This window comes from Marmota flaviventris, chromosome 15 (genome assembly GCF_047511675.1).
Source record: "Marmota flaviventris isolate mMarFla1 chromosome 15, mMarFla1.hap1, whole genome shotgun sequence".
Lineage (NCBI taxonomy): Eukaryota > Metazoa > Chordata > Mammalia > Rodentia > Sciuridae > Marmota > Marmota flaviventris.
The window spans coordinates 76,613,777-76,636,270 of NC_092512.1; the positions used below are offsets into that span (position 1 = coordinate 76,613,777).

At 35.8% G+C, this 22,494-nt stretch overlaps 1 protein-coding gene across 5 annotated transcripts in view; it reads left to right on the forward strand.

Moving 5' to 3' along the window:
- The window catches only part of Lypla1 (lysophospholipase 1), a 36,277-nt gene that overhangs the window by 3,170 nt on the left and 10,613 nt on the right, over nucleotides 1–22,494 (forward strand). The window contains exons 2-5 of one of the 5 annotated variants that reach the window (XM_071602365.1): nucleotides 10,611–10,785; nucleotides 17,430–17,455; nucleotides 19,030–19,077; nucleotides 20,681–20,751. In XM_071602365.1, coding sequence (XP_071458466.1) covers nucleotides 17,436–17,455; nucleotides 19,030–19,077; nucleotides 20,681–20,751 — 139 coding nt within the window. In that variant the 5' untranslated portion in view covers nucleotides 10,611–10,785; nucleotides 17,430–17,435. Of the gene's footprint in view, nucleotides 1–10,610; nucleotides 10,786–17,429; nucleotides 17,496–19,029; nucleotides 19,078–20,680; nucleotides 20,752–22,494 lie in introns of all 5 variants that reach the window. The other 4 variants (XM_071602366.1, XM_071602363.1, XM_027932878.2 and 1 more) reach the window with 4 other exon arrangements.

Here is a 22,494-nt window from a genome sequence, read left to right on the forward strand (position 1 = left end):
AAATAGTGTTTGTTATGGTTTTGAAAATGTTACATTTGTATTGTAAAAAAAAAATTTTAAATGCAAATATGTTTAAAAAGAGAATGAAAATGAGTTCAGATTCCAAGACCCAGAGATAAGCTCTTTTTATCTCATTTTAAGAAATGCTTTATTTTGAAATAGTTTCAAATTTATAGAAGTGTTTCAAGAATAATAGATACTCAATATCCTTTACCTAGACTTACTAATCTCTGTACTTATGAAATACACACTATGTTTGCTGTACCCTTTGAGACTAAATTGCAGATAAGATTCTTTACTTCCGTATACTTTAGCATAATCTCTTAAGTAATGTAAACTAAATATAAATTAAATGCTGTATGAATATATAAAGAGTCTCTTGTATAACCACAGAACAGTTAACAAATTCAGGACATTGAATATTATCTAATATACTACATATTCAAACTTTGCCAATTTGTTCCTGTAATGTACTTTGTAGCCATCTTTTCCCCCTGCAATCCAGTTCCTGTTCACATGTTGCATTTAATTGTCACATCTCTTTAGTCTTTAATCTGGCAGAATTTCTCAAGCTTTTTTGTTTTTGTGACATAGATAATTTTACAAATCTCGGGCTAGTCAGTTTGTGTAGTATTCCTTATGATTAGATCTATCTGTGCATTTTTTATATGAATACCATAAAATCGATATGTCCTGTTTATACTGTCATATCAAAAGATGAATGATGCCATTTGTCCCACTATTAGCATTAACTTGAATCACTTGATTAAGGCGGTGTCTTCCAAGTTTCTCTACTGCAGTTATTTCCCTTTGTAATTAAAAAAGCAAGTTGAAGGAAGATAACTTTGAAATCATGTAAATAGTTCCTCATCAGACTCTCACGTAGCATCTGGATAAATCTTACTTGAATCAATTATTATTATGATACTTTTAACTCCATCCTTTTCTGTTTTTTACTTCTTTGAGTTTATTTAATGTGGACTCAAATTTATTTAATAGGCTATATTTTACTGTTGTGTTTTAAATTTTTTAGCTTTAAAATAACTTCAAATTTATGTAAGTTATAGAAATAGCATTTTCAGCTTTATATACCTTTCACTTAGATTGCTCAATTTTTAATATTTGGAACCATAAGAATAAGTTGCAGACATGTTGCTTCATTCCTCCATATTTAATAAGAGTGTGTGTGTGTGTGTGTGTGTGTGTGTGTGTTGTAGTGTAAGGATTGAACCTAGGGCTCATGCTAGGCAAGAACTCTACCACTAAGCCACATCCCCAACCCTAAGCGTGTATTTTTAATTGCAGGATACTCCCAAACAACCACACTATAACCATCAATCAAGAAGTTAACACTGATTTAATGCTTCCATCTAATTCATCAACTGCATTCACATTTCCTTCATTTGACTTGATTTCTAGTATTGACCCTCGTCGCTCCAGGATCTAATCCAGAGTCACATATAACATTTAGTTATCATGTTTCCTTAGTCTCCTTTAGTCTGGTATAGTCCTTCCTTGTCTTTCATGACCTTTTTATTTTTAAAAAAAATACAGGCCATTTACTTTGTAGAATGTCCCTCAGTTTGGGTTTTCTGATGTCTCCTTGTGATTTGTACCTTTTTGTCAAGAGTACCTCAGAAATGTTGCTGTACTTGTCTCATTGAATTATCTCAGGCACATATTATGCTGATTTTAAAAAATTATTTATTCTAATTACATATATATGACAGCAGAATGCATTTTGATTCACTATACACAATTGCAGCACAACTTTTCATTTCTCTGGTTGTACACAACGTACGTCACACCATATGTGCAGTCATACATGTACCTAGGGTAATGATGTCCATCTCACTCCACCATCTTTCCTGCCCCTATGTTCCCTCCCCTCTTCCCCTTTTGCCCAATCAAACGGTCATTCCCTGTGTAAGACAACTTGAATGAAATAAATGACAGATTGAACAAGAGTGTAACCCTCAGAGAAAAATACATCCAATACTTTCAGGATAGTGCTCATGTCTTTTGGATATATTTTTATCATTATTTGCAATTCCTTTGCTTTGATTAAAACAAAATTTTTGCCAGGATCATCTTATATTTTTCCTGCTCTGTTTCTGGACTTAGCCATTTTTCTAAGAGTCTGGGTGCTTTCAGTAGAGAATTGTATTTAAAAACCAAGATCTGCCAGGTGTGGTGGTACATTCCTGTAATTCCAGTGGCTCAAGAAGCTGAGGCAGGAAGATTTGGGGTTCAAAGCCAACTTCAGCAACTTAGCAAGACTGTAAGCAACCTAGCAAGACCCTGTCTTAAAATAAAAAATAAAAAGGGCTGGGGATGTGGCTCAGTAGTTAAGCATCCTTGGGTTCGATCCCAGGTACAAAAAAAACAAAAAAAGAATCAAGACCTTGAGTACTGTGTGTGCTGATTGCTTCGGTTGTTTCGTCTAATTCTTTTAGTGTACAGGGCAATGAATGTGTCTATATACATATGTTTATAAAAATACATCTATATCAGTTTTGATATTTATAAATACTAAAAGTCTTAAGTTTGAATTGATTCCTCATATTCTATCCCAGCACTCCAGATTTATTATAGCTTTCCCCCTTTCAATATCTGTAGTTCCAAGAGGAGCCTGACTTCTACTTCTGCAGTTCTAGCAGTAGTGCAGCTCTAGTGTGCTCTTTCTACCTGCATTAGCCCACAGCTGTGCTTCCTACGTGAGACCCTTTCCCCACCAACCTTTTTTTCTCCCCAGTACTGGGGATTGAACCCAGGAGCCATCTACCATTAAGCTACATCCCCAGCCCTTTTCCTTTTGAAACAGACTCTCACTGAGTTGCCAAGGCTGACCTTACACTTGTGTTCCTCCTGCCTCATCCTCCTGAATGTTGGGATTACTGGCATGTGCCACCATGCCTGGCCTCCCCCTTTCTTTTTTGGTATTTGTTTTGCACTAGAGATTGAACCAAGGGGCGCTTTACCAGTGAGCTAAGTCCTCCTTTTTATATGTTATTTTTAGGCAGGGTCTTTCTAAGTTGCTGAGGCTGATTTCGAACTTACAGTCCTCCTGCCTCAGCCTCCTGAGTCTCTGGGATTCCTCCCACCCTTTGAATGTGATAGCTGAAAACTCAGTTCCAATTAAGGAGAATGAAGGAGGAAGAAAGGACAGGTGGACAGCTCAATCCTCTTTATGAGCCAACATTCTCACCACCACTACACCCCAGGCCTCCATATACTCCAGGAATTAGGCTCTGTACTACCAGTCTTTGTGAGATTTTTCTAGGTCGAAGAGATTGTGGAAGCACAGAAAAGAATGTTTTAAAGATAAAGAACTGATCTACTGCTAATGGATCACATTTTACTGAGAGGTCAAACAACGTGAGGATTGTAAATAATATAGGTTTGGCAACATGGATGTTTTGTGACCTTGCTAAGCTTGCTAGTCTTTCTATAATCAAGATCTAATAGAGCCAGGCGTCGTGATGCATGCCTGTAATCCCAGCAGCTTGGGAGGCTGAGACAGGAGAATCTTCAGTTCAAAGCCAGCCTCAGCAACTGTAAAGAGCCAAGCAACTCAATGAGACTCTGTCTCTAAATAAAATACAAAATAGAGCTGGGGATATGGCTCAGTGGTCGAGTACCCCTGAATTAAATCCCCAGTACCAAAAAAAAAAAAAAAAAAAGAAAAAAGAAAAAAAAGATCTAGTAGAATTATAGAGCTTTGAAGATTCTTTACACAGAATGAAAATCCTTCAGTTTAAGCAAAAAGTGGGATTTGTGGATAAGGATAGTTCATTATAAAAAGTCCATGAAGGCAAAGATTTTAAAAATTTATCAAGATACAGTTTATATACTATAAAATTCACCAAAAGGAATTTGTTGTTGTTTAACTTATATAGTATCCCAGGGCTAGAACAGTACAGAGTATTTGTTGAACAAATAATAAATAAATGGGTAATTAAAGGGCAAGACACACAAGGCACATCGATTATCACATATTTTAGTTTTCTAGGACTGCTGTAACAACCACAAGCTGTAGGGCTTAAAACAACAGAAATTTGTTCTCACAGTTGAATAGGTCAAAAGTCTAAAAACAAGCAGGGCTACATATGCTCCCTCTGAAGGCTCAAAGAGAGATTAGTCCTTCCCTGCCTCTTCCAGTTGCTGATACCCCTGGCTTTCTGTGGCCTGAGACAGCATGCCTTCAGCCTCTGCCTATCTTCACATACCCTTCTTTGCTGTGTATCTGTGTTCTTTCCTCTGGTATAGAGACACTGGTTACTGCATTTAGGACTCACGTAGTCCAGTATGATCTCATCTCCATCCTTAACTAGTTAATATCTACAAAGAGCTGTTTCCAAATAAGATCTTACTCTGAGGTTCCAGATGTCCTATATAAAAGTGGGACACTTAGGTTATTCTTGCCACCTTTCCCTGGTCTCACAGTTTCTCACTTTGACTTCTTTCTGTATTTGCCTAATTTTCTCTGCTGTCACATTTTCCTGTCACCCCAGCTCTGACTTTGTATCACTCGTAGATTGGGTTTTCAGTCTTATTATTTGACTTAGTATTCAGTCTTAGTTTCTTATTTGACCTATCTTATATCACTTTACTATTGGTCAGTTAGTTGAAAAGACTGATGAGGATTTAATAGAAAGATTCATAAGAATAATATGCTGTAGGGAATGTAGAGAGTGGCATTTTTGTATGTGTGAAAATTTTAACAGAGTCACCCCTTACTACCAGATAGCAAATAATGCTTTAGTTACTTTGCAGTTTTTTTTTTTAAAGATCACAATTAAGAAGTAAGTAGATTGGAATGAATTTATTTAAAAAAAATTTTTTTAGTTGTAGGTAGACACAGTGCTTTTTATTTATTTAATTTTATGTGGTGCTGAGGATCGAACCCAGTGCCTCACCTGTGCTAGGCGAGCACTCTACCACTGAGCCACAACCCCAGCCCTGGAATGAATTTATAATATTTCTTGTGTTTTGCCCTCGACTCCTGGATCATAAACCTTGTTTGTGCATGTCTGTGTTTTGTTTTCCTTCTTTTTTGTGGGTGTGCGGGTACCAGGGCACTTCGCCACTGAGCCATATCCCCAGCCCTATTTTGTATTTTATTTACAGACAGGGTCTCACTGAGTTGCTTAGCGCCTCACTTTTGCTGAGACTGGCTTTGAACTCAATCCTCTTGCCTCAGCCTTCCAAGCCACTGGGATTACAGGCATGCACAACTGCGCCTCACTTCCTTCTTTTTTCTAGTAATAAAATGAAATATATTCTGATCTAGAGTTCTAAATATTAAACTTTAATTGAAGCTTTGTATAGAACTCTTAAATTTGAGATTTTCATTTAATTTGAAAATTATTAAAAGGACTGGACACAAGTTGACAGTACTTTTATATTATTATAGTTAAAGTCAAAATATTTTTATAACCTGTAAGGATCTTCAGGATTATCTAGAAGTTAGCTCAGGTTATGGATTGGAAAACTGAGAACTTCCAAGGAGTTGATTCTCATAGGTTAGTATACATCAAAATCTCCTGAAGAACTAAATTGTTGGGCTCCACTGTTCGAGTTTCTGATTCATTAGTTCTGGGATGGGGTCCAGGAATTTGCTATTGACTACAGGTCCATTGAACTACATTTTTGAGAACTACTAATGCCACACTTCTAGATAGTGGCAAAATTGAGACTAGAACCCCAAATTCCCATTTCTTTTTCTCATGTACAATTCCATATAAAGGTTCTTAATGTATCTTCTGTGTAACAGAGATTGGCAAATAATGACCATTTCTGTTCTGTTATTTGTTATCTTTATTTATTGAGGTGTAATTCACATACTGTAAAGTCTACCTTTTTAAATTATGCAACTTAGTCGTTTTTAGTATTAACCATCTTAATTAAAACCACCTTAATTATATAATATTTACAATATTCCAAGAAGAAACCCCACATTCATTAGCAGACTACTCATTCCCCTTCTTGGCAATGACCAATCTCCTTTCTTTATCTATGCATTTGTTTATTCTGGATATTGCATAGAAATATGATTAGTAGGCTGGGGTTGTGCCTCAGTGGTAGAGCACTTGCCTAGCATGTGAGAGGCATTGGGTTCAATCTCAAGCACCACATAAAAAAACTAAAAAAATAAAGGTGTTGTGTCCATCTACAACTAAAAATATAATAATAATAACAAAAGAAATATGATTAGAATAGTATTTTTTTTTTTTTTTGTTTCTGACTTTTGCTTAGCGTAATATTTTTCAGGTTCATATATGTTATAGTATGTATATGATTGAATTTCTTTTATGGCTGAGTTAGAATTTCATTGTATGTGTAATACCACATTTTAAAATTTAATCAGTTGATGAAGTATTTGGGTTGTGTCTGCCTTGTAACTGTTATGAATAATGCTGCTCAGAACATTGATGCATGCACATATGTATTCAGTTCTGTAGGGTATATATATACCAAGAAGTAGAATTGCTGAGTCAATGATAACTCTACATGTAACCCTTTGAGGCACTCCCAGATGATTTTCACAGTGATTGTACAATTTTACATTTCTTCTAGTAATATATGAAGGTTCTGATTATCTGTCATTTTTTATCTCATTTTCTAGTAGCTATTAATGTTGAACAACTTTTCATGTGCTTCTTGGCCATCTGTATGCTTTCTTTGGAGAACTATCTATCCGATATATATTCACATACTTTACCCATCCCACCCCAATGCTTGGATCAAACCTAAGGCTTCATGCATGCTAGATAAGCATCTACCACTGAGCTAGCCCTGAACCTGTATTTATTTACTTTATTTTGAGACGAGGTCTAGCTAGATTGTCCAAGCTGGCCATAAACCTCTAATTCTTCTACCTCAGCCTCCCAATAGCTAGAATTATAGACGGTGTCACCATACCCTTCTACTTTGCCCATTTTTTACATTGAGTTCTCCTTTTATTGTTGACTTTAAAGAATTTTTTATATATTATGGACATTAAACTCTTTTCAGATATATAATTTGTAAAGCTATTTCATGGGTTGTCTTTTTATTCTCTTGCTACTAGGATCCTTTGTGGCTCAATAGTTTTTAATCCTGATGAATTCCACGTCACTTTTTTTTTTTTGGTTGCTTATGCTTTTAGTGTTATATCAAGAAATAATTCTCTGAAAGGTAGTAGAATACAACAGTTACTAATATGGCATTATGTAAAAATGTGGATGTGTAACCGATGTGATTCTGCAATCTGTATTTGGGGTAAAAATGGGAGTTCATAACCCACTTGAATCTAATGTATGAAATATGATATGTCAAGAGTTTTGTAATGTTTTGAACAACCAAAAAAAAAAAAAAGAAATAATTCTCCAATCCAGGGTCATTAAGCATAGCACAGTTTTTCTTCTATTTTATAAGCTTAGCTTATTTAGATCTTTGATCCATTTTAAGTTTATTTTACATGAAATAAGGGTTCACCTTCATTTTTTTTTTTTCATGTGAATATGCATTTATCTCAACATTTGTTGAAAAGACTCTTCTTTTCCAACTGAATTACCTTGGCACTATTGTCAAAAATTATTTGACCACAGGGCTGGGGTTGTGGCTCAGTGGTAGAGCACTTCTCTGGCATGTGTGAGGCACTGGGTTTGATTCTCAGCACCGCGTATAAATAAATAAAATAAAGGTCCATTGACAACTTAAAAATATTTTTAAAAAATTATTTGACTATAAATGTAACAAAACCCACTGTAGAGTGCGTATGTGTGTGTGAGATGGGTAAAACATCTTACAGTTTCTCCTCTGTCAATTCTTTCATGATTCCCATAGCTAAAATTTAATATTATCCTTTCCTCCTCATTTTTATTTTCTACGTAACTTTTTTGTTGTGCTTAAATTTTTATTTGAAAGTTGGTGCATTTATATCTTGTTTCTTCTACTAGATTATAAACTCACTAAGAACAGTACTTTTTGCTGGAAATTTTTTTTAACAATTTATTTATTTATTTATTTTTCCATTACAATTCTTAATACACCTTTATACCACAATTTATCATATCTCTGATTATATATAAGGTATGTTGACACCAAATTCACATCTTCATACATGTATTTTGTATAATGATGAGAGTTTCCTTTCACCATCCATGCTATTCCCTTCTCCCTCCTTTTCCCTCCGTCCCATATTCCCTATCTAGAGGTAATCTTCCTCCCTTCTCTCCCTCCCAACCCCATTTTGAGTCACCCCCCTTATATCAGAGAAGACATTTGGCATTTGTTTTTTGGGGATTGGCTAACTTCACTTAGCATAATCTTCTCTAATGCCATCCATTTCCCTGTAGATGCCATGATCTTATTCTTTTTTATTGCTGAGTAATATTCCATTGTGTATAAATGCCAAATTTTTTTATCCATTCATCCACTAAAGGACATCTAGGTTGGCTCCACAGTTTGGCTATCATGAATTGTGCTGCTATAAACATTGATGTTGCTGTGTCCCTGTGATATGCTATTTTTAGGTCCTTTGGGTATAGTCCGAGAAGAGGAATAGCTGGGTCAAATGGTGGTTCCATTCCCAGTTTTCCAAGGAATCTCCATACTGCTTTCCAAATTGGCACACCAATTTGCAGTCCCACCAGTAGTGTATGAGTGTACCTTTTCCCCCTCATCCTCGCCAGCACTTGTTGTTGTTTGTCTTTATAATGGCTGCCACTCTTACTGGAGTGAGATGGTATCTTAGAGTAGTTTTAATTTGCATTTCTCACCATGCACAAAAGTTATCTCAAAATGGATCAAGGATCTAGGGATTAAACCGGAGAGTCTGCGGTCTAATAGAAGAAAAAGTAGGCCCTAATCTCTATCACGTGGGGCTAGGTTCCAAATTCCTTAGTAAGACGCCTGTAGCACAAGAATTAAAACCAAGAATCAACAAATGGGATGGAAAAAACTAAAAAGTTTTTTCTCAGCAAAAGAAATAATATGTGAGGTGAATAGGGAGCCTACTTCCTGGGAATAAATTTTTACCCCTCACACATCAGATAGAGCTCTAATCTCTAGGGTATATAAAGAGCTCAACAAGATAAACACCAAAAACCCCAAATAATCCATTCAATAAATGGGCCAAGGACCTGAACAGACACTTCTCAGAAGAGGATATACAATCAATCAGCAAATATACAAAAAAATGCTGGAACTTGAAATCATAGTTTTGCACAAGCTGGGCAAGCACCTATTACTGAGCTTATTAATCCCTAGCCCTTTTTAGTTTTTGTTTTGAGACAGGGGCTTGTGAAATTGCCTAGACTGGCCTCAGCCTCTGGAGTTGCTGGAATATGCACTGTTGTGCCTGGCTCATGTACAATTTTTGTTTAATTTCTTTCTATTTTTTAAAAATGATATCTTTGATTATAAAAAGGGCATTTTCTTGAGCTAGGCCCCTGACTAGAGCTTTTGGTTAGATTTTGTATATTGGGGCAGGGGCAAAGGGGGACAGTGGTTTTAAAAGTAGTCAAGAGAAACAACATATCTTATGAATAAATAATAATTGTGGGGTTAAATTTTGGACACAAATAGGAGTATAATCATAAATAGTCAAGATTTAAGGTGAACCTTTGCTTCATTGTCCATACATTTGGGTCAAATAATTGAAAGACAACTTATCTCCACCACCCTCTCTTATCCCAAACAAGTGAGTGAACCAAAACATCTTTGATGTTTACCACAGTGAACTCCAGCTTTTTTATTCAATTTATGCATATATGGGAGCTACAAATGGTCAACTACGGAGAAAATGACCAAGGTTTCCTGTATTAAGAACAATTCTAGGGCTGGGGTCATGGCTCAGTGGTAGAGTGCTTACTTCACATGTGTGAAACACTGGATTCAATCCTCAGCACCACATAAAAATAAATTAATTAAATAAAGGTATTGTTCATCTACAAGTAAAAAAATTCTAAAATTAACATTGGATTTAAAATACTATCTTACTGTTTCTCTAGTCAACATAGATATGTGGTTACTTTTCAATGAACTTTATAATGTGGCTTTACTTTGTAAATATAAGGCAGTAAGGCTGTTATCCTTCCTACTCCGCCCTGTTATGTCCAGCTATATGATACATAGTAATGTCTTGAGGAATATAATTGAACCTGTGTCCCATTTAGAGTAATAAATAGGTGGAAAATTGTTTTATAAATGTGATTTTTAGTGGCTGCATTCCCAAAGCTACAATTAGCTGAAATAACACCATGATGTTTAAGGCCTATTTAGTCATCCCTGAGGTCATTAGTACAGATCCTGAAGTAGAAAATAAACTAATGATACACTTAGAAATTGAAAAGAGGAAAACAGAAACAACATACATAAAATCAGCATTTGCAGTGACCTTGGAAAGAACATATCACAGTCATATTAAAGCTTATAGTAAACTGAAGTGTAAAACATAAAAAGCAATGAAGAACTCATTAAGGGGGTTTAGTAAGTACTTTAGTAAGTACTTGAGTCATTTAACACAGCACATACCTTTACATTTTTCTTTGCAGATGGCAGAAGTTGATTTTATCTGCAGAATCTATAATCTTGTCTTAATATGATTTCCCAAATCTTTTCAGATTAATCTCAGATCAACCAGCCCATTGTCCTCAATTTTATCTTTGTACTGCTTATCCAAATTCAATAAAGTCTATATGAGCAATGAGCAGCTGGGATCCCACAAAGGCCACACTCAACCCAATTCCTATGACCTTCATTAGAATCGAGTTTGGCAGGTAGAGAAGAGTATACCAGGTGGGTTTTTTTTTTTTTTTCTTTTGCAATGGTTACTAGGGTTCTTAACTCATTTTGGTTCAATCTAGGTGCCTATTTGAGTTGGATATGCTATTTAAAAAAATATTTTAAAAATTGTTTTGGGGTATAAAATAGATATTTCAGTCTTAAATGTTCTTCTGGTTGTTTATATATATATGCCTATGTAATCATCAATATGATATAGATACAGAATGTTCCTAGCCCTCAAAAGTTTCCTTTATTTGCAGTCAGTACCCTCTCATCCCCAGAGGGAATCATGATTCTGACTTTTGGTATATCCTCTTCTGTATCCAGCTCCTTTTGCTCATTTTATTTTGATTTATCAATTGGAACATAATTCTTTACTATACATACTGTTGTTTAACTCAGTATTTTTTTTTTTGTAGATGTGTTTTTTATACCAAGAAATCCCATAGTGCTGTAATATAGCTTCCCCAATCTTTTATTGCATGTGTTCCATTGTGCACTCAGTCCTGTGTGTTGCTTGTGCTTGCTGATATTGCTGTGTTCTCTATATGTGTATGTATATGTGTATCCATACATATACACACACTCATCTGATGATATGAGTCTTTTATTCTTGAGATCATCCTGCAAATGAGATCTTTCATCACAATGAGTACTCCATATACATTTCCCATGCACAAGGACACTTATTTATCACTCCAAATTAGGAAATCAGCACTGATCTAACCCTACTGTGCAGTCAGACTTTTTACAGTCATTTTGCCCCGTATTAATTACATCCTAGTTTTTACTGCAATATTGACTTAAAGAATGTAATTACATAGGTATCCTTTATTATTAACTTGAGTCATGACGATAATATATCAATATGGTTGTTATTCTCAATATATTGTAAGTCACAGAGAGGAGGGAGCATATCTTTCTCTCTATTCCTTGTAGCACCTAGCCTAAGGCTTTGAAGGTAGTAAGGATCATCCAATGAATTGAATCCTTAGAATCAAAATGAAACAGTTCTACCACATATGTGTTTGTTAGAAGAGAGATATGTATCCTCTTTCTGTGTTCAGATGCAATATAAAACGTTTTTGTTTTTGTTTTTAAAAGGCAAAACTGAGTGAAAGGGCAGTAACATCCCAATTGGGTAGCTCCCTGCTACCCTCACCTGTGTCTATGCAGGCTGGAACCTGTTTAGTTGGGTTAACAAAAACAGGATGGCAGCTTGGACTGCCCAGTGCCAATGTATGCAGTGGATTCCAGGATGCTGTGAAGGTGTGCTGCTGAATTGAACCTAAGGCCTCATTGCCGCAGTCTGGCTGGGCACAATTCAGGAGCCACTTGTCAAAAGAAACAAACACACACACCACACCACACAGCTCCTCAGGAAAAACCCTCAGAGCCCAACTGCCACCACCTGCTTCCCACAAGCCTCTGCACCTCCCCCACTCCTCCTGCTCTTGAGGCTGATTGGCAGGGTCATGTGGGCGGAGCCAAAAAAAGTGCCCCAATGAGCAGCTCCGTGGTCTGAAAGGGCGGGGAAACAGCCCAATGAGCATCATGGCAGAGGAGCCAATCAGTTGGCAGCTAGACATTTGCTGGGGCCACTGTGAGCCAATCATCAGCTGGCAGCTGGAAGTTTGCTGGGGCCCTTTCAGCTGTGGCTCTCAACACCTCATGCCTGCCAGACAAGCATTTCTACCACTGAGCACATCCCCAGCTATTTCAGTGGCTTCTAATATGTTCATCACGGGTTATGCAACTTCAGCAATTTTAGTACATATTCATTGCCCCCCAAAAGAAACCGTATATTTTTTTAAAAAAATTTTTTTTGAGAGAGAGAGAGAGAATTTTTTAATATTTATTTTTTAGTTTTCGGCAGACACAACATCTTTGTTTGTATGTGGTGCTGAGGATCGAACCGGGCTGCACGCATGCCAGGCGAGCGCTCTACCACTTGAGCCACATCCCCAGCCCAAAACCCTATACTTTTTAATCATCACTCCTAAAAGTCCCACGCCCCCAGTTATAGGCAGCCACTAATCTGTTTTCTATCTATATAGATTTGTCTAACTTGAACATTTTATATAAATGGAATTACATAATACATGGTCTTTTGTAACTGCCATCTTTCATTTAATATTTAAAGATTCATCCATATTGGATGACTAATGCTGCTAAGAACACATGTGTACAAGTTTTTATGTGGACATATGCTTTTAGTACTCTTGGGTGTTAGACCTAGGAGTAGGATTGCTGAATTATGCAGTGACCTCATGTTTCCCTTTGGAGGACTTGCCAGATTTTTTTGGAAAAGAAGCTGCATCATTTACATTTCTACCAGCAGCAGTTCTGATTTTTCTTCACCCTCTTCATCTCTTGTCTTTTTTATTATAACCATATGGTAGGTATGATGTGATATCCAGCAGTGGTTTGATTTGCGTTTCCTAATGACTGATGATGCTGAGCATCTTTTTTTTTTTTTTTTAATTTTTTATTGTGGGTTGTTCAAAACATTACAAATTTCTTGACATATCATATTCCACACTTTGATTCAAGTGGGTTATGAACTCCCACCTTCACCCCATACCCAGATTGCAGAATCACATCAGTTACACATCCATTGATTTACAAATTGCCATACTAGTGTCTGTTGTGCTCCGCTGCCTTTCCCGTCCTCCACCCTCCCCCCTCCCCACCTCTCCCCTCCCCTCCCCTCCTCTCTCTCTACCTCCTCCACTGTATAACCCTGAGGGTCTCCTTCCATTACCATGCAATTTCCCTTCTCTCTCCCTTTCCCTCCCACCTCTCATCCCTGTTAAATGTTAATCTTCTTCTCCTGCTCTTCATCCCTACTCTGTTCTTAGTTACTCTCCTTATATCAAAGAAGACATTTGGCATTTGTTTTTTAGGGATTGGCTAGCTTCACTTAGCATAATCTGCTCTAATGCCATCCATTTCCCTGTAAATTCTATGATTTTGTCATTTTTTAATGCAGAGTAATACTCCATTGTGTATAAATGCCACATTTTTTTATCCATTCGTCTATTGAAGGGCATCTAGGTTGGTTCCACAGTCTTGCTATTGTGAACTGTGCTGCTATGAACATCGATGTAGCAGTGTCCCTGTAGACCTTTTTAGGTCTTTAGGGAATAGACCAAGAAGGGGAATAGCTGGGTCAAATGGTGGCTCCATTCCCAATTTTCCAAGAAATCTCCATACTGCTTTCCAAATTGGCTGCACCAATCTGCAGTCCCACCAGCAATGTACAAGTGTACCCTTTTCCCCACATCCTCGCCAGCACTTGTTGTTGTTTGACTTCTTAATGGCTGCCAATCTTACTGGAGTGAGATGGTATCTTAGGGTGGTTTTGATTTGCATTTCATGCTGAGCATCTTTTCATGTGCTTGTTAGACATTTATGTGTCTTTGGAGAAAGGTCTACTCAAGTCCACAGCCATAGCTTACTTTTAATTGGGGCATCCCTCCCCACCAACCCTTTCTATTTATTTATTTATTATTATTTTTAAAAATGGTTTTTTATAGTAGATGGACACAACACCTTTATTTTATTTTTATGTGGTGCTGAGGCTCGAACTCAGTGCTTCACACATGCTAGGTAAGTGCTTACCAACTGAGCTATAACCCCAGCCCCACCTTTCTATTTATTTTGAGTCTTTTTTTGAGACATTTTCTCACAGATTGCCCTGGCTGGCCTTAAACTCCTGAATCACTGGGATTATAGGTATATACTACCATACCCAGAAAAAGGAACCATTTTAACATGAACAGTCAATGACATTTAGAAAATTTGCCATGTTGTGCAATCATCACTACTGTTTAGTTTCAAAACAGGAGTGTAAGCATCTCAAACCCATTAAGTAATCACTTTCCATTAATGTTCTTTGCCCCTTGGTAACCTCTCATTTGCTTCCCATAGCTATGGATTTGTCTATTCTGGATATTTTATATAAATATAATAATATAATTATAGACATATCATGTCTGATTTCACATAGTATGACATATTTGAGATCTATACATTTTGGACATGTATCATTATAGTAATTCTTTTTTGTGCTGAAATAATATTCCATGAGAAATATATTAGTCACTCACTGTTAATGGACATGAGTTGTTTCCTTCTTTAGCCTTTTAGCTATTGCAAATAGTACCATTATTAATATTTATGTGTAAGTATTTGAATACCTATTTTCATGTTTCTTGAGTATATACCTAGGATTGGGATTGTTGGATCATATAATAATTCCATATTAATTTTTTTTTACTGGGAATTAAATTCAGGGGTGCTTTACCACGGAGCTATATCCTCAGCCATTTTGAGACAGGGTCTCACAATTTATAAATTGCTTAGGGCCTTGCTAAGTTGCTAAGGCTGGCCTCTAACTTTCAATTCTTCTACCTCAACCTTCTGAATCTCTGGGATTACAGGCCTCTGCTACCACACCAAACTTATGTTAATTTTTTTAGGGACTACCAAACTATTGTACATAGTAACTAACCATTTTACACTTCTGTCAGCAATGTGTAGTGGTTCCAATTTCTCTGCATCCTTACCAATTCTTATAATTTTAAGTTTTTTTGAAAATTATTTTATATCCAACCTAGTGTTTATTAAAACCACCATCTCATTGTAGTTTGGATTTGTATTTCCTTCATGACTAATGAAGAGCAAGCATATTTTCCTGTGATTGTTGGCCATGTGTATATCCTTGAAGAAGTGTCTCTTCAGGTTCTTTGCCCTTTTGTAAAATGGTGGGGTTTTTTGTTTGTTTATGAGTTTTAAGAGTTCTGAATGTATTACAAATATTAAACTTTATTAGGGATATGATTTTACAAATATTTTTCCTATTGTGTACATTGTCTTTTAACTTTTTTCATAGTGTCTTTTGAAGACCATCAGTTTTTCATTGTGATGATTTCTAATTTATCTATTTTTTTTTTCTTGTGATTATGCTTTCAGTGTCCTAAGAAAACATTACCAAGTCCTGGGTCACAAAAAAGTTATGTATTTTTTCTGGAAATTTTATAGTTTTATCTACTATATTTAAATCTTTGGCCTATTTTGAGTTAATTTTTATGTATGGTGTGAGGTAGCAGTCTAGCTTCCTTCCATCTCATGTAGATATCTACTTTCCCATTTGTTGAAAAGATTATTCCTTCACCATTAATATGGGTTTTGCGGGGGTAGGTTTGGTTTGGGTTTTGTTTGTTTTTCAGACAGTACTAGGGATTGAACCTAGAGGCACTCTATTATGAAACCACTGAGCTACATTTTCAGCTTTTAATTTTTTTTTTTGAGACAGGGTTTCACTAAGTTGCCAAGGCTAACTTTGAACTTGCAATCCTCCTGCCTCAGCCTCCTGTGTTACTGGAATTATGGACATGTACCACTGCACCAGGCTTGTTCTGGTGCTTAATTGACAGTACATGTGAGGGTTTATATTTGGATTCTTGATTGGCTTATTTATCTGTCTTTGCCCCAGTACTACGGCTGTTGATTTTTTTAGTAACTTTTGTTAGTCCTCCAACTTTTGCAAGATTGTTTTGGTTATTCTGGGTCTCTTGAGTTTCCATGTGCATCTTGAATTAGCATCAATTTCTGCAAACTCATCTGGGATTCTGATAAGGATTGTGTTGACTCTAGGTTAATTTAAGGAGTACTGCCATATTAAAAATAGTGTTTTCCAGTCCTTGAACATAGGATGTCTTTCCATTTATCCAACTTTTAAATTTCTTTTAATTTCATGTTTTGTAGCTTTTAGAGTAAAATCTTTAAAATAGATACCCTGACATATACCCACAACATAACACATGAACTTGCACATGTACAAATAGACTGGCTCATACTTGGTGTTATGTACCGTTGATACTGTTATTTTAAATCTTTTTATGTCTTTAACATTTTGGAAGAGGTGGATTAAAACAGAATAATAGCTTGCCAAAGTATTCAAGACTTATTTCCAAAAAATTTTACAAAACAAAGACCTTTATCCTTCAGTAGAGATAACATGTAAAAAAAGCATGAAATATCAAGTGTAAATAAGCAAGAAACTGAACAGTATGTCCCTTCTGTGCCAAAACCATGATCTGTTTCTTATTTGATATACTTGAAAGGAATTATACCAAAAGATTAGCTATTTCTGGCTAGGATTATTAGGATTTACATTTTTCAGTTTTTCTGTATTGTATTTTAAGCATGTATAAATTTTTGCATATATATATGGAAAATGTTAAAGTTGTTTGTAATAATGTAAGCATGCAGAGATGTTAGAAAAGTGATTTACCTTATTCCTCCGAGGCTTTTTCCAGAGTTATATGTTTTGCCTACTTTATGGGCATCTGGTTGTAAAAAATATGCATATGAATTTTCAGAAAATTAGGAAACCTAGTGGAAATATATGAAGGAGTATACATTGCTGTTCAGAAATCATGAGAGATAATCTTTATGTATAGATAAAGACTAAATAACAGCTTTGTTTAGGTTGTTTCTAGATTCATGGTGGTGTTTTAATAGCTTTGATGGTCCACATTTAAGGTATTTTTAGGAACTAACATTTATCCTCACAAAATTTCTAAGTACTATTTTTTTGCAATTTAAAACAGTAGTTAATAGCATTATCCAAATAATTTCTCCACCAGGCACGGATGGGCAGAAGCTTTTGCAGGTATCAGAAGTTCACATATCAAATATATCTGCCCGCATGCGTGAGTATTTCTAGTCTTTAGGCTTTTGTGGTTCAAAATCTGGGGAGGAACAATTATAATAGATTTACTTTTTCAGAAAAGCATTTGAATATAATTAATTTTTATCCCTTAAATCTTCAGTTTAAGATTAAAGATTAGAACTCCTTAAAACTAATTTCTTAATTTCAGGATTTCTTAAAACTAGAATTCATGGTTAAAATGAAACTTTTTTTCCTTTTTTACTTAAGAAATTTAAATATTGCTCTCCTAGAGATCAGCTGAACGTAAAGTCAGGAAAATTATTTTGGATATTTAAATATATGTAAAGTTCTAAGGATATCCCAGGGATATCTATGAAGGGGATCTACCTGCCAGATTTTCAAAAATTATTATGTTAAAAACACTCTTGAATTTTATCAGAGACAATGTGATGTACTGTGGACAGAACAGACTTTCAAAATTTCAAAATATTTGGTTTCAATTTCTGATTCTGTCAAAAAGGAAGTGGCAACTTCTGAGTAAATGTAGAAAAATCAATAAGTTTAGCAAGTTTCCTGTCAAGAGGTTGCTGAGGGGAAGTAGCTATGGAGAAGACAGAAGGGTGGGGTACATGGGGGTAGGTTAGTAACTCATCCTGAGAAGTGGGAAGAGCAGTACAGTTGAGACATACATGAATATGGGAAAAGGAGTATTATCTGAGATTAGGAAAGAAAAATTTTCTTTCTCTTTTTATTCAGAAATAGAGGGTCTGTTTTACTTCCAGCTACATCTGAACACTGTGGTGTAGTGTGGCTGTGTCTTCTATTAATCTATTCAAACAAGAGACAGAAGTCTTACTATGTCAGAATTTCTGCTATATTGTTATTTTCCCCAGATTGAATTGCTGTAAGGCTATTTCACAGCCTAGGGGATGTTTATATCATCAAATTTAGATATAGATGTTTAAAATTTCAAAGAAATATATAGAGAGATGTGTTACACAAATGATGAGAATAGTCATGAAATGTGTTTATAGTGTGTTTATTTTTCTTTCCTTTTGTACCTGGCTAAATTCACATAATCTGTTATATTTTTCATCTCAGATTTGAATTGGATATACTGGACACTTAGGCAAATCTTACATTTATTTAGAGGTCTCTTAATCAAGCAGGTGCATAGCTAAGAACTAGATGATAAGAAAAATGTGATCTGAGTTATGAGAATTGAAGTTTGCCATTTCAATTCTCAAAAAATTTGCTCTAATTGTCTCATATTTTATGCTTCCAACCATCTTGGTTCTTGGCTTCCCTTCTCATGTCTGAGAAGTTGTAAGTATTAAGTAAGTGTGTTGAGGACATTTTTTTATTTGCCAGGCTTAATCCTTCACAGCTGCTGCTGTGTCCTCAGAGCACACTTGGAGGGCAGAGATCATAGTTATTCAGGAAAAGATGCATAAAACATATGTTAAAATTGTAGCAGTTTTGTGTGAGCCTCATGTAATTTATTTTTGATTGGTTAAATTTATCAGGTTTTGTGCTCTGTTATTATTTTGCTTTTTTTTTTCTCTCCCGTATAGGCCAGTTATGCCTGTTACATTGAATATGAAAATGGCTATGCCTTCTTGGTAAGTTAGAATTTACTTATTCAATCAGAACTCTTTAGTTTTTCATTACAAGTGCTTTTGTGTATAACAGTCTTTATTTAGTTATTTTTTTAATTGCAAAGTTACAAACATTAACCTTATTTAAGGTTTTATGCTTTAGATCTGTGAATAAACATAAGGAATTATATAAACAGAAACATGAATAAATGTGTACATAGAAATATTTTGAGAAAATATCTTTCTGTTTGATAGGCCTTTGTTGACTTCAGTCACCAAACCTCTGAATGATCCGATGTGGTTCACTCTAATTAAGCCACAGTCTCTTTATCCTTCCAGTTTTTTCTCCTTCTGGAGAGCTGGTTAATTTTTAAAGAAGCCACTTCCCATTCTCACATTTGTTGTTTACTTTATGGTCAGGAAGTAGATTTAGTTTCTCATTTCTCTTTATTATCTTATATGATTTCTCTCTGCGGTTCTCTGAGACTCTTGTCATCAGGTGTTTCCAAAAAATGATGGCTTTGACATTTTGTCTTCTACTTCAGCTTCTGCCACTATTTTACTGTTTGGGTGACCACAGGGTCCAATTTAAGTGGCCCATTTACCACTTGACTGGCTTCCTAGTTCTTTCACCTTTTCTGTTTCCCAGGTTTTTTTTTTTTTTTTTTTTTCCCCTTCTTCTTAACTTTGGTCATCCACTGTCATTCCTGGAGTCTTGTCATCTGAAACTGTCTCATCTCTGAAGTTACTTAATTCACCCCTGAATAGTAACATAATAATTGCATATCCATTGGGTTTATTTCCTTGTTTCCATACTGTTTATTCTGAGACCTCATCAGGACCTCCAGTCTGTTCTCTTTGGCCCCACTACTTTTTCTACCCACCCTCCACTTCCCTTTTTATCTACTTTGGATTCCATGAATGTTTCCAAGTTTCTACATACCTTATTTTATCTCTGTGTCTGACAAAAATCCTGATCCCTGAACTAAAATTTCTACTAATGTTGTAGAGACCATAATGTGAGCATATAACCAGATAGAGAAGTAGAGAGAGCAAATGGAAGATTTTCCTTGATTTCTGGTTTGAGGTGGTTATAATGCATAATGGGGAATGAATAAAGATCACTATAAGTACTAATGTTTGATGGGTATGAGGTGGTACATACAGGAGTAACATGATACAGAAAAGGAATCATTCCATTGAATTGATTTAGAATACAGAAAAGGATAGGAATGGCTGGAATTTATTACAAAATTTTCAGGATTGAGGGTTGAAATACCAAGGGGTTGTTTTGGGGTTTTTTATTTTGTTTTTGCTTTTGCTTGAGTGTAAGGTTAGACTAATATTTTAGGCTCTTCTCATCCTAATATTATGTGACACTGTGACTTTTTAACATTAGCATCTGAATCTAGTTAGAATGAAAGGAACATACAGAAGGTCAGAGTCATGTGTTTTAAGTTAGTTGTATGACCTCTGTAGACATATTAACATGAGTTTCAAGTTGTAGAGGGTTATCTTTGGTCAGTGCTTTTTATACACACTACCATGAATTTAATAAAACATCCTTGCCAAGAATAGACGTTTTCAGAATCGAATGGTTCTTTCAAGGTTTGGCCTCATTTTCTAGGTTTGATATCATTGGACTTTCACCAGATGCTCAGGAGGATGAACCTGGAATTAAACAAGCGGCAGAAAATGGTAAGTATAGAAAATTTTTGTAACAGCGAAGGCATCGCTAAATGCTTTTATTTGACTGAGTAATTACATTGATACTGATTAGATATGACCCAGCTATATGATCTCAGGAGGTTGTGCTGTTTCCTTCCTTTCTGATCACTCTGACTGGTTTGCCGCCATGTCTACATGGACTCAGTTGTGGTTGATGGAGGTGAGGTGGATGGGGAGGAAGCATTTGTCAGTTTCAGCTCTGTCGGATATAAGAATTTTGCTTTGATTCACAGAGTAGGCAAATGGAGAAAATAGAACAGTGTTTAGTAGTTGTGGCTAGTTCTCTTCATTAAGGAGATATGAAATATGATAAAAATAATGATGTACAGAACATAATGATATAAGGTTAATAAAAAATGAAAATGATATTAAAGTCGAATATTAGTGTCACAATAATACATATCACTAATTAATTAGCTGTTCATAAACTAGGTATTTCTCCTGTAAATTGTCTTCACTTAACGCTTTTGTGCAAGTATTAGCTAAACTTTACAGAATCTCCAAAGTCAATTTTATGGGTAGTATTGCATTCTCCTTTATGAACATAACTCAGCTTATTTTGTGGGTGAAAGCATAAGAACATTAACTTACTGAAAGTTTGATAGTTTGTAAAAATGCACAGACGCATCCTTTCCTTTTACATGTATGAGCCGAATTATTTACAGGTAGAACAATGTAATGATTAGGATTGACTTCAGAATAATCTGGGTAGTGGCTCCTGGATGGTGGCATCAGCAAAACAATTGTGACTGTGAATTGATAATTAGAGAATTAAGGTGATGTAGAATGATCAAAGGAAGGATCCCAAGGAATTATTTCATTACTCTTCATACTTTTGTAGTTGTTGAAATTTTTAAAAATAGAATTAGAAACCCAAGCCTAGTAAGAGTCTTAATCTTTTTTAAAGAACTGTTATTATCTTTAAGAAAGAGAAAATACATTCAAAAGACATTGGATGTTTGGGAAAATCCAATGAATACTGACTTTTATTAGATCATCAGAAGTAGATCAAAGCTATCCTAGAGTTAACATTTTTGCCTAAAAATAACCGATAATAAAAATATATATCTAGATATTGAGTAAGTGTTGGACCCTATGGAAAACCGGGAGGGGCTGAGTAGGCCCTGTGGAAAAGACAGGTGGGCCTCATGGTTTCCAGAATGAGAGAAATCCTGTCTTGACAGTGGAGTTGGCCCATGAAATACTTGTCACTGCTTTCCTTTCCAAGCCACCAGTTACTGGAGAGAGTAAGAATCAGAGTTAGGGGAAAAAAGGCAGAGAGAATGTGCTACTGAAAAAAGCAGAGTGCTCCATTGAGGTTCTCAGAAGTAGTACTGCTCCTGCCCTTAGGGTGAAGGTCATTGAAATTAAAACCTGCCTCTCCACAGCTGACTGCTGTCATTGTGCCTTGTCCAGAGGCCTTTACCTCAGCCACTGGGTGTAACTGTAAGGAGCTAAGCTTTGTGAAACTGAGGGAAAAACTCTCAAGTGCTTCCTGACTGACTGGTAGTAATGTTCCTTGAGCCCAGCCTCTGCTGCCCTCTGCCTCCACTCTCCTAGAAGCTGGGCTGTTTCTGCCCCTTCGGCATCTTTTGATCTCCAGCTGCGGCTGTGCGGTTTCCCCCTAATCAGTCCCTCATACTTCTTAACAGTTCCTTAAGCCTCATTTCCTGGTGTCTAACACATTATACTGTGCTTTTCAAAATAGTTAGA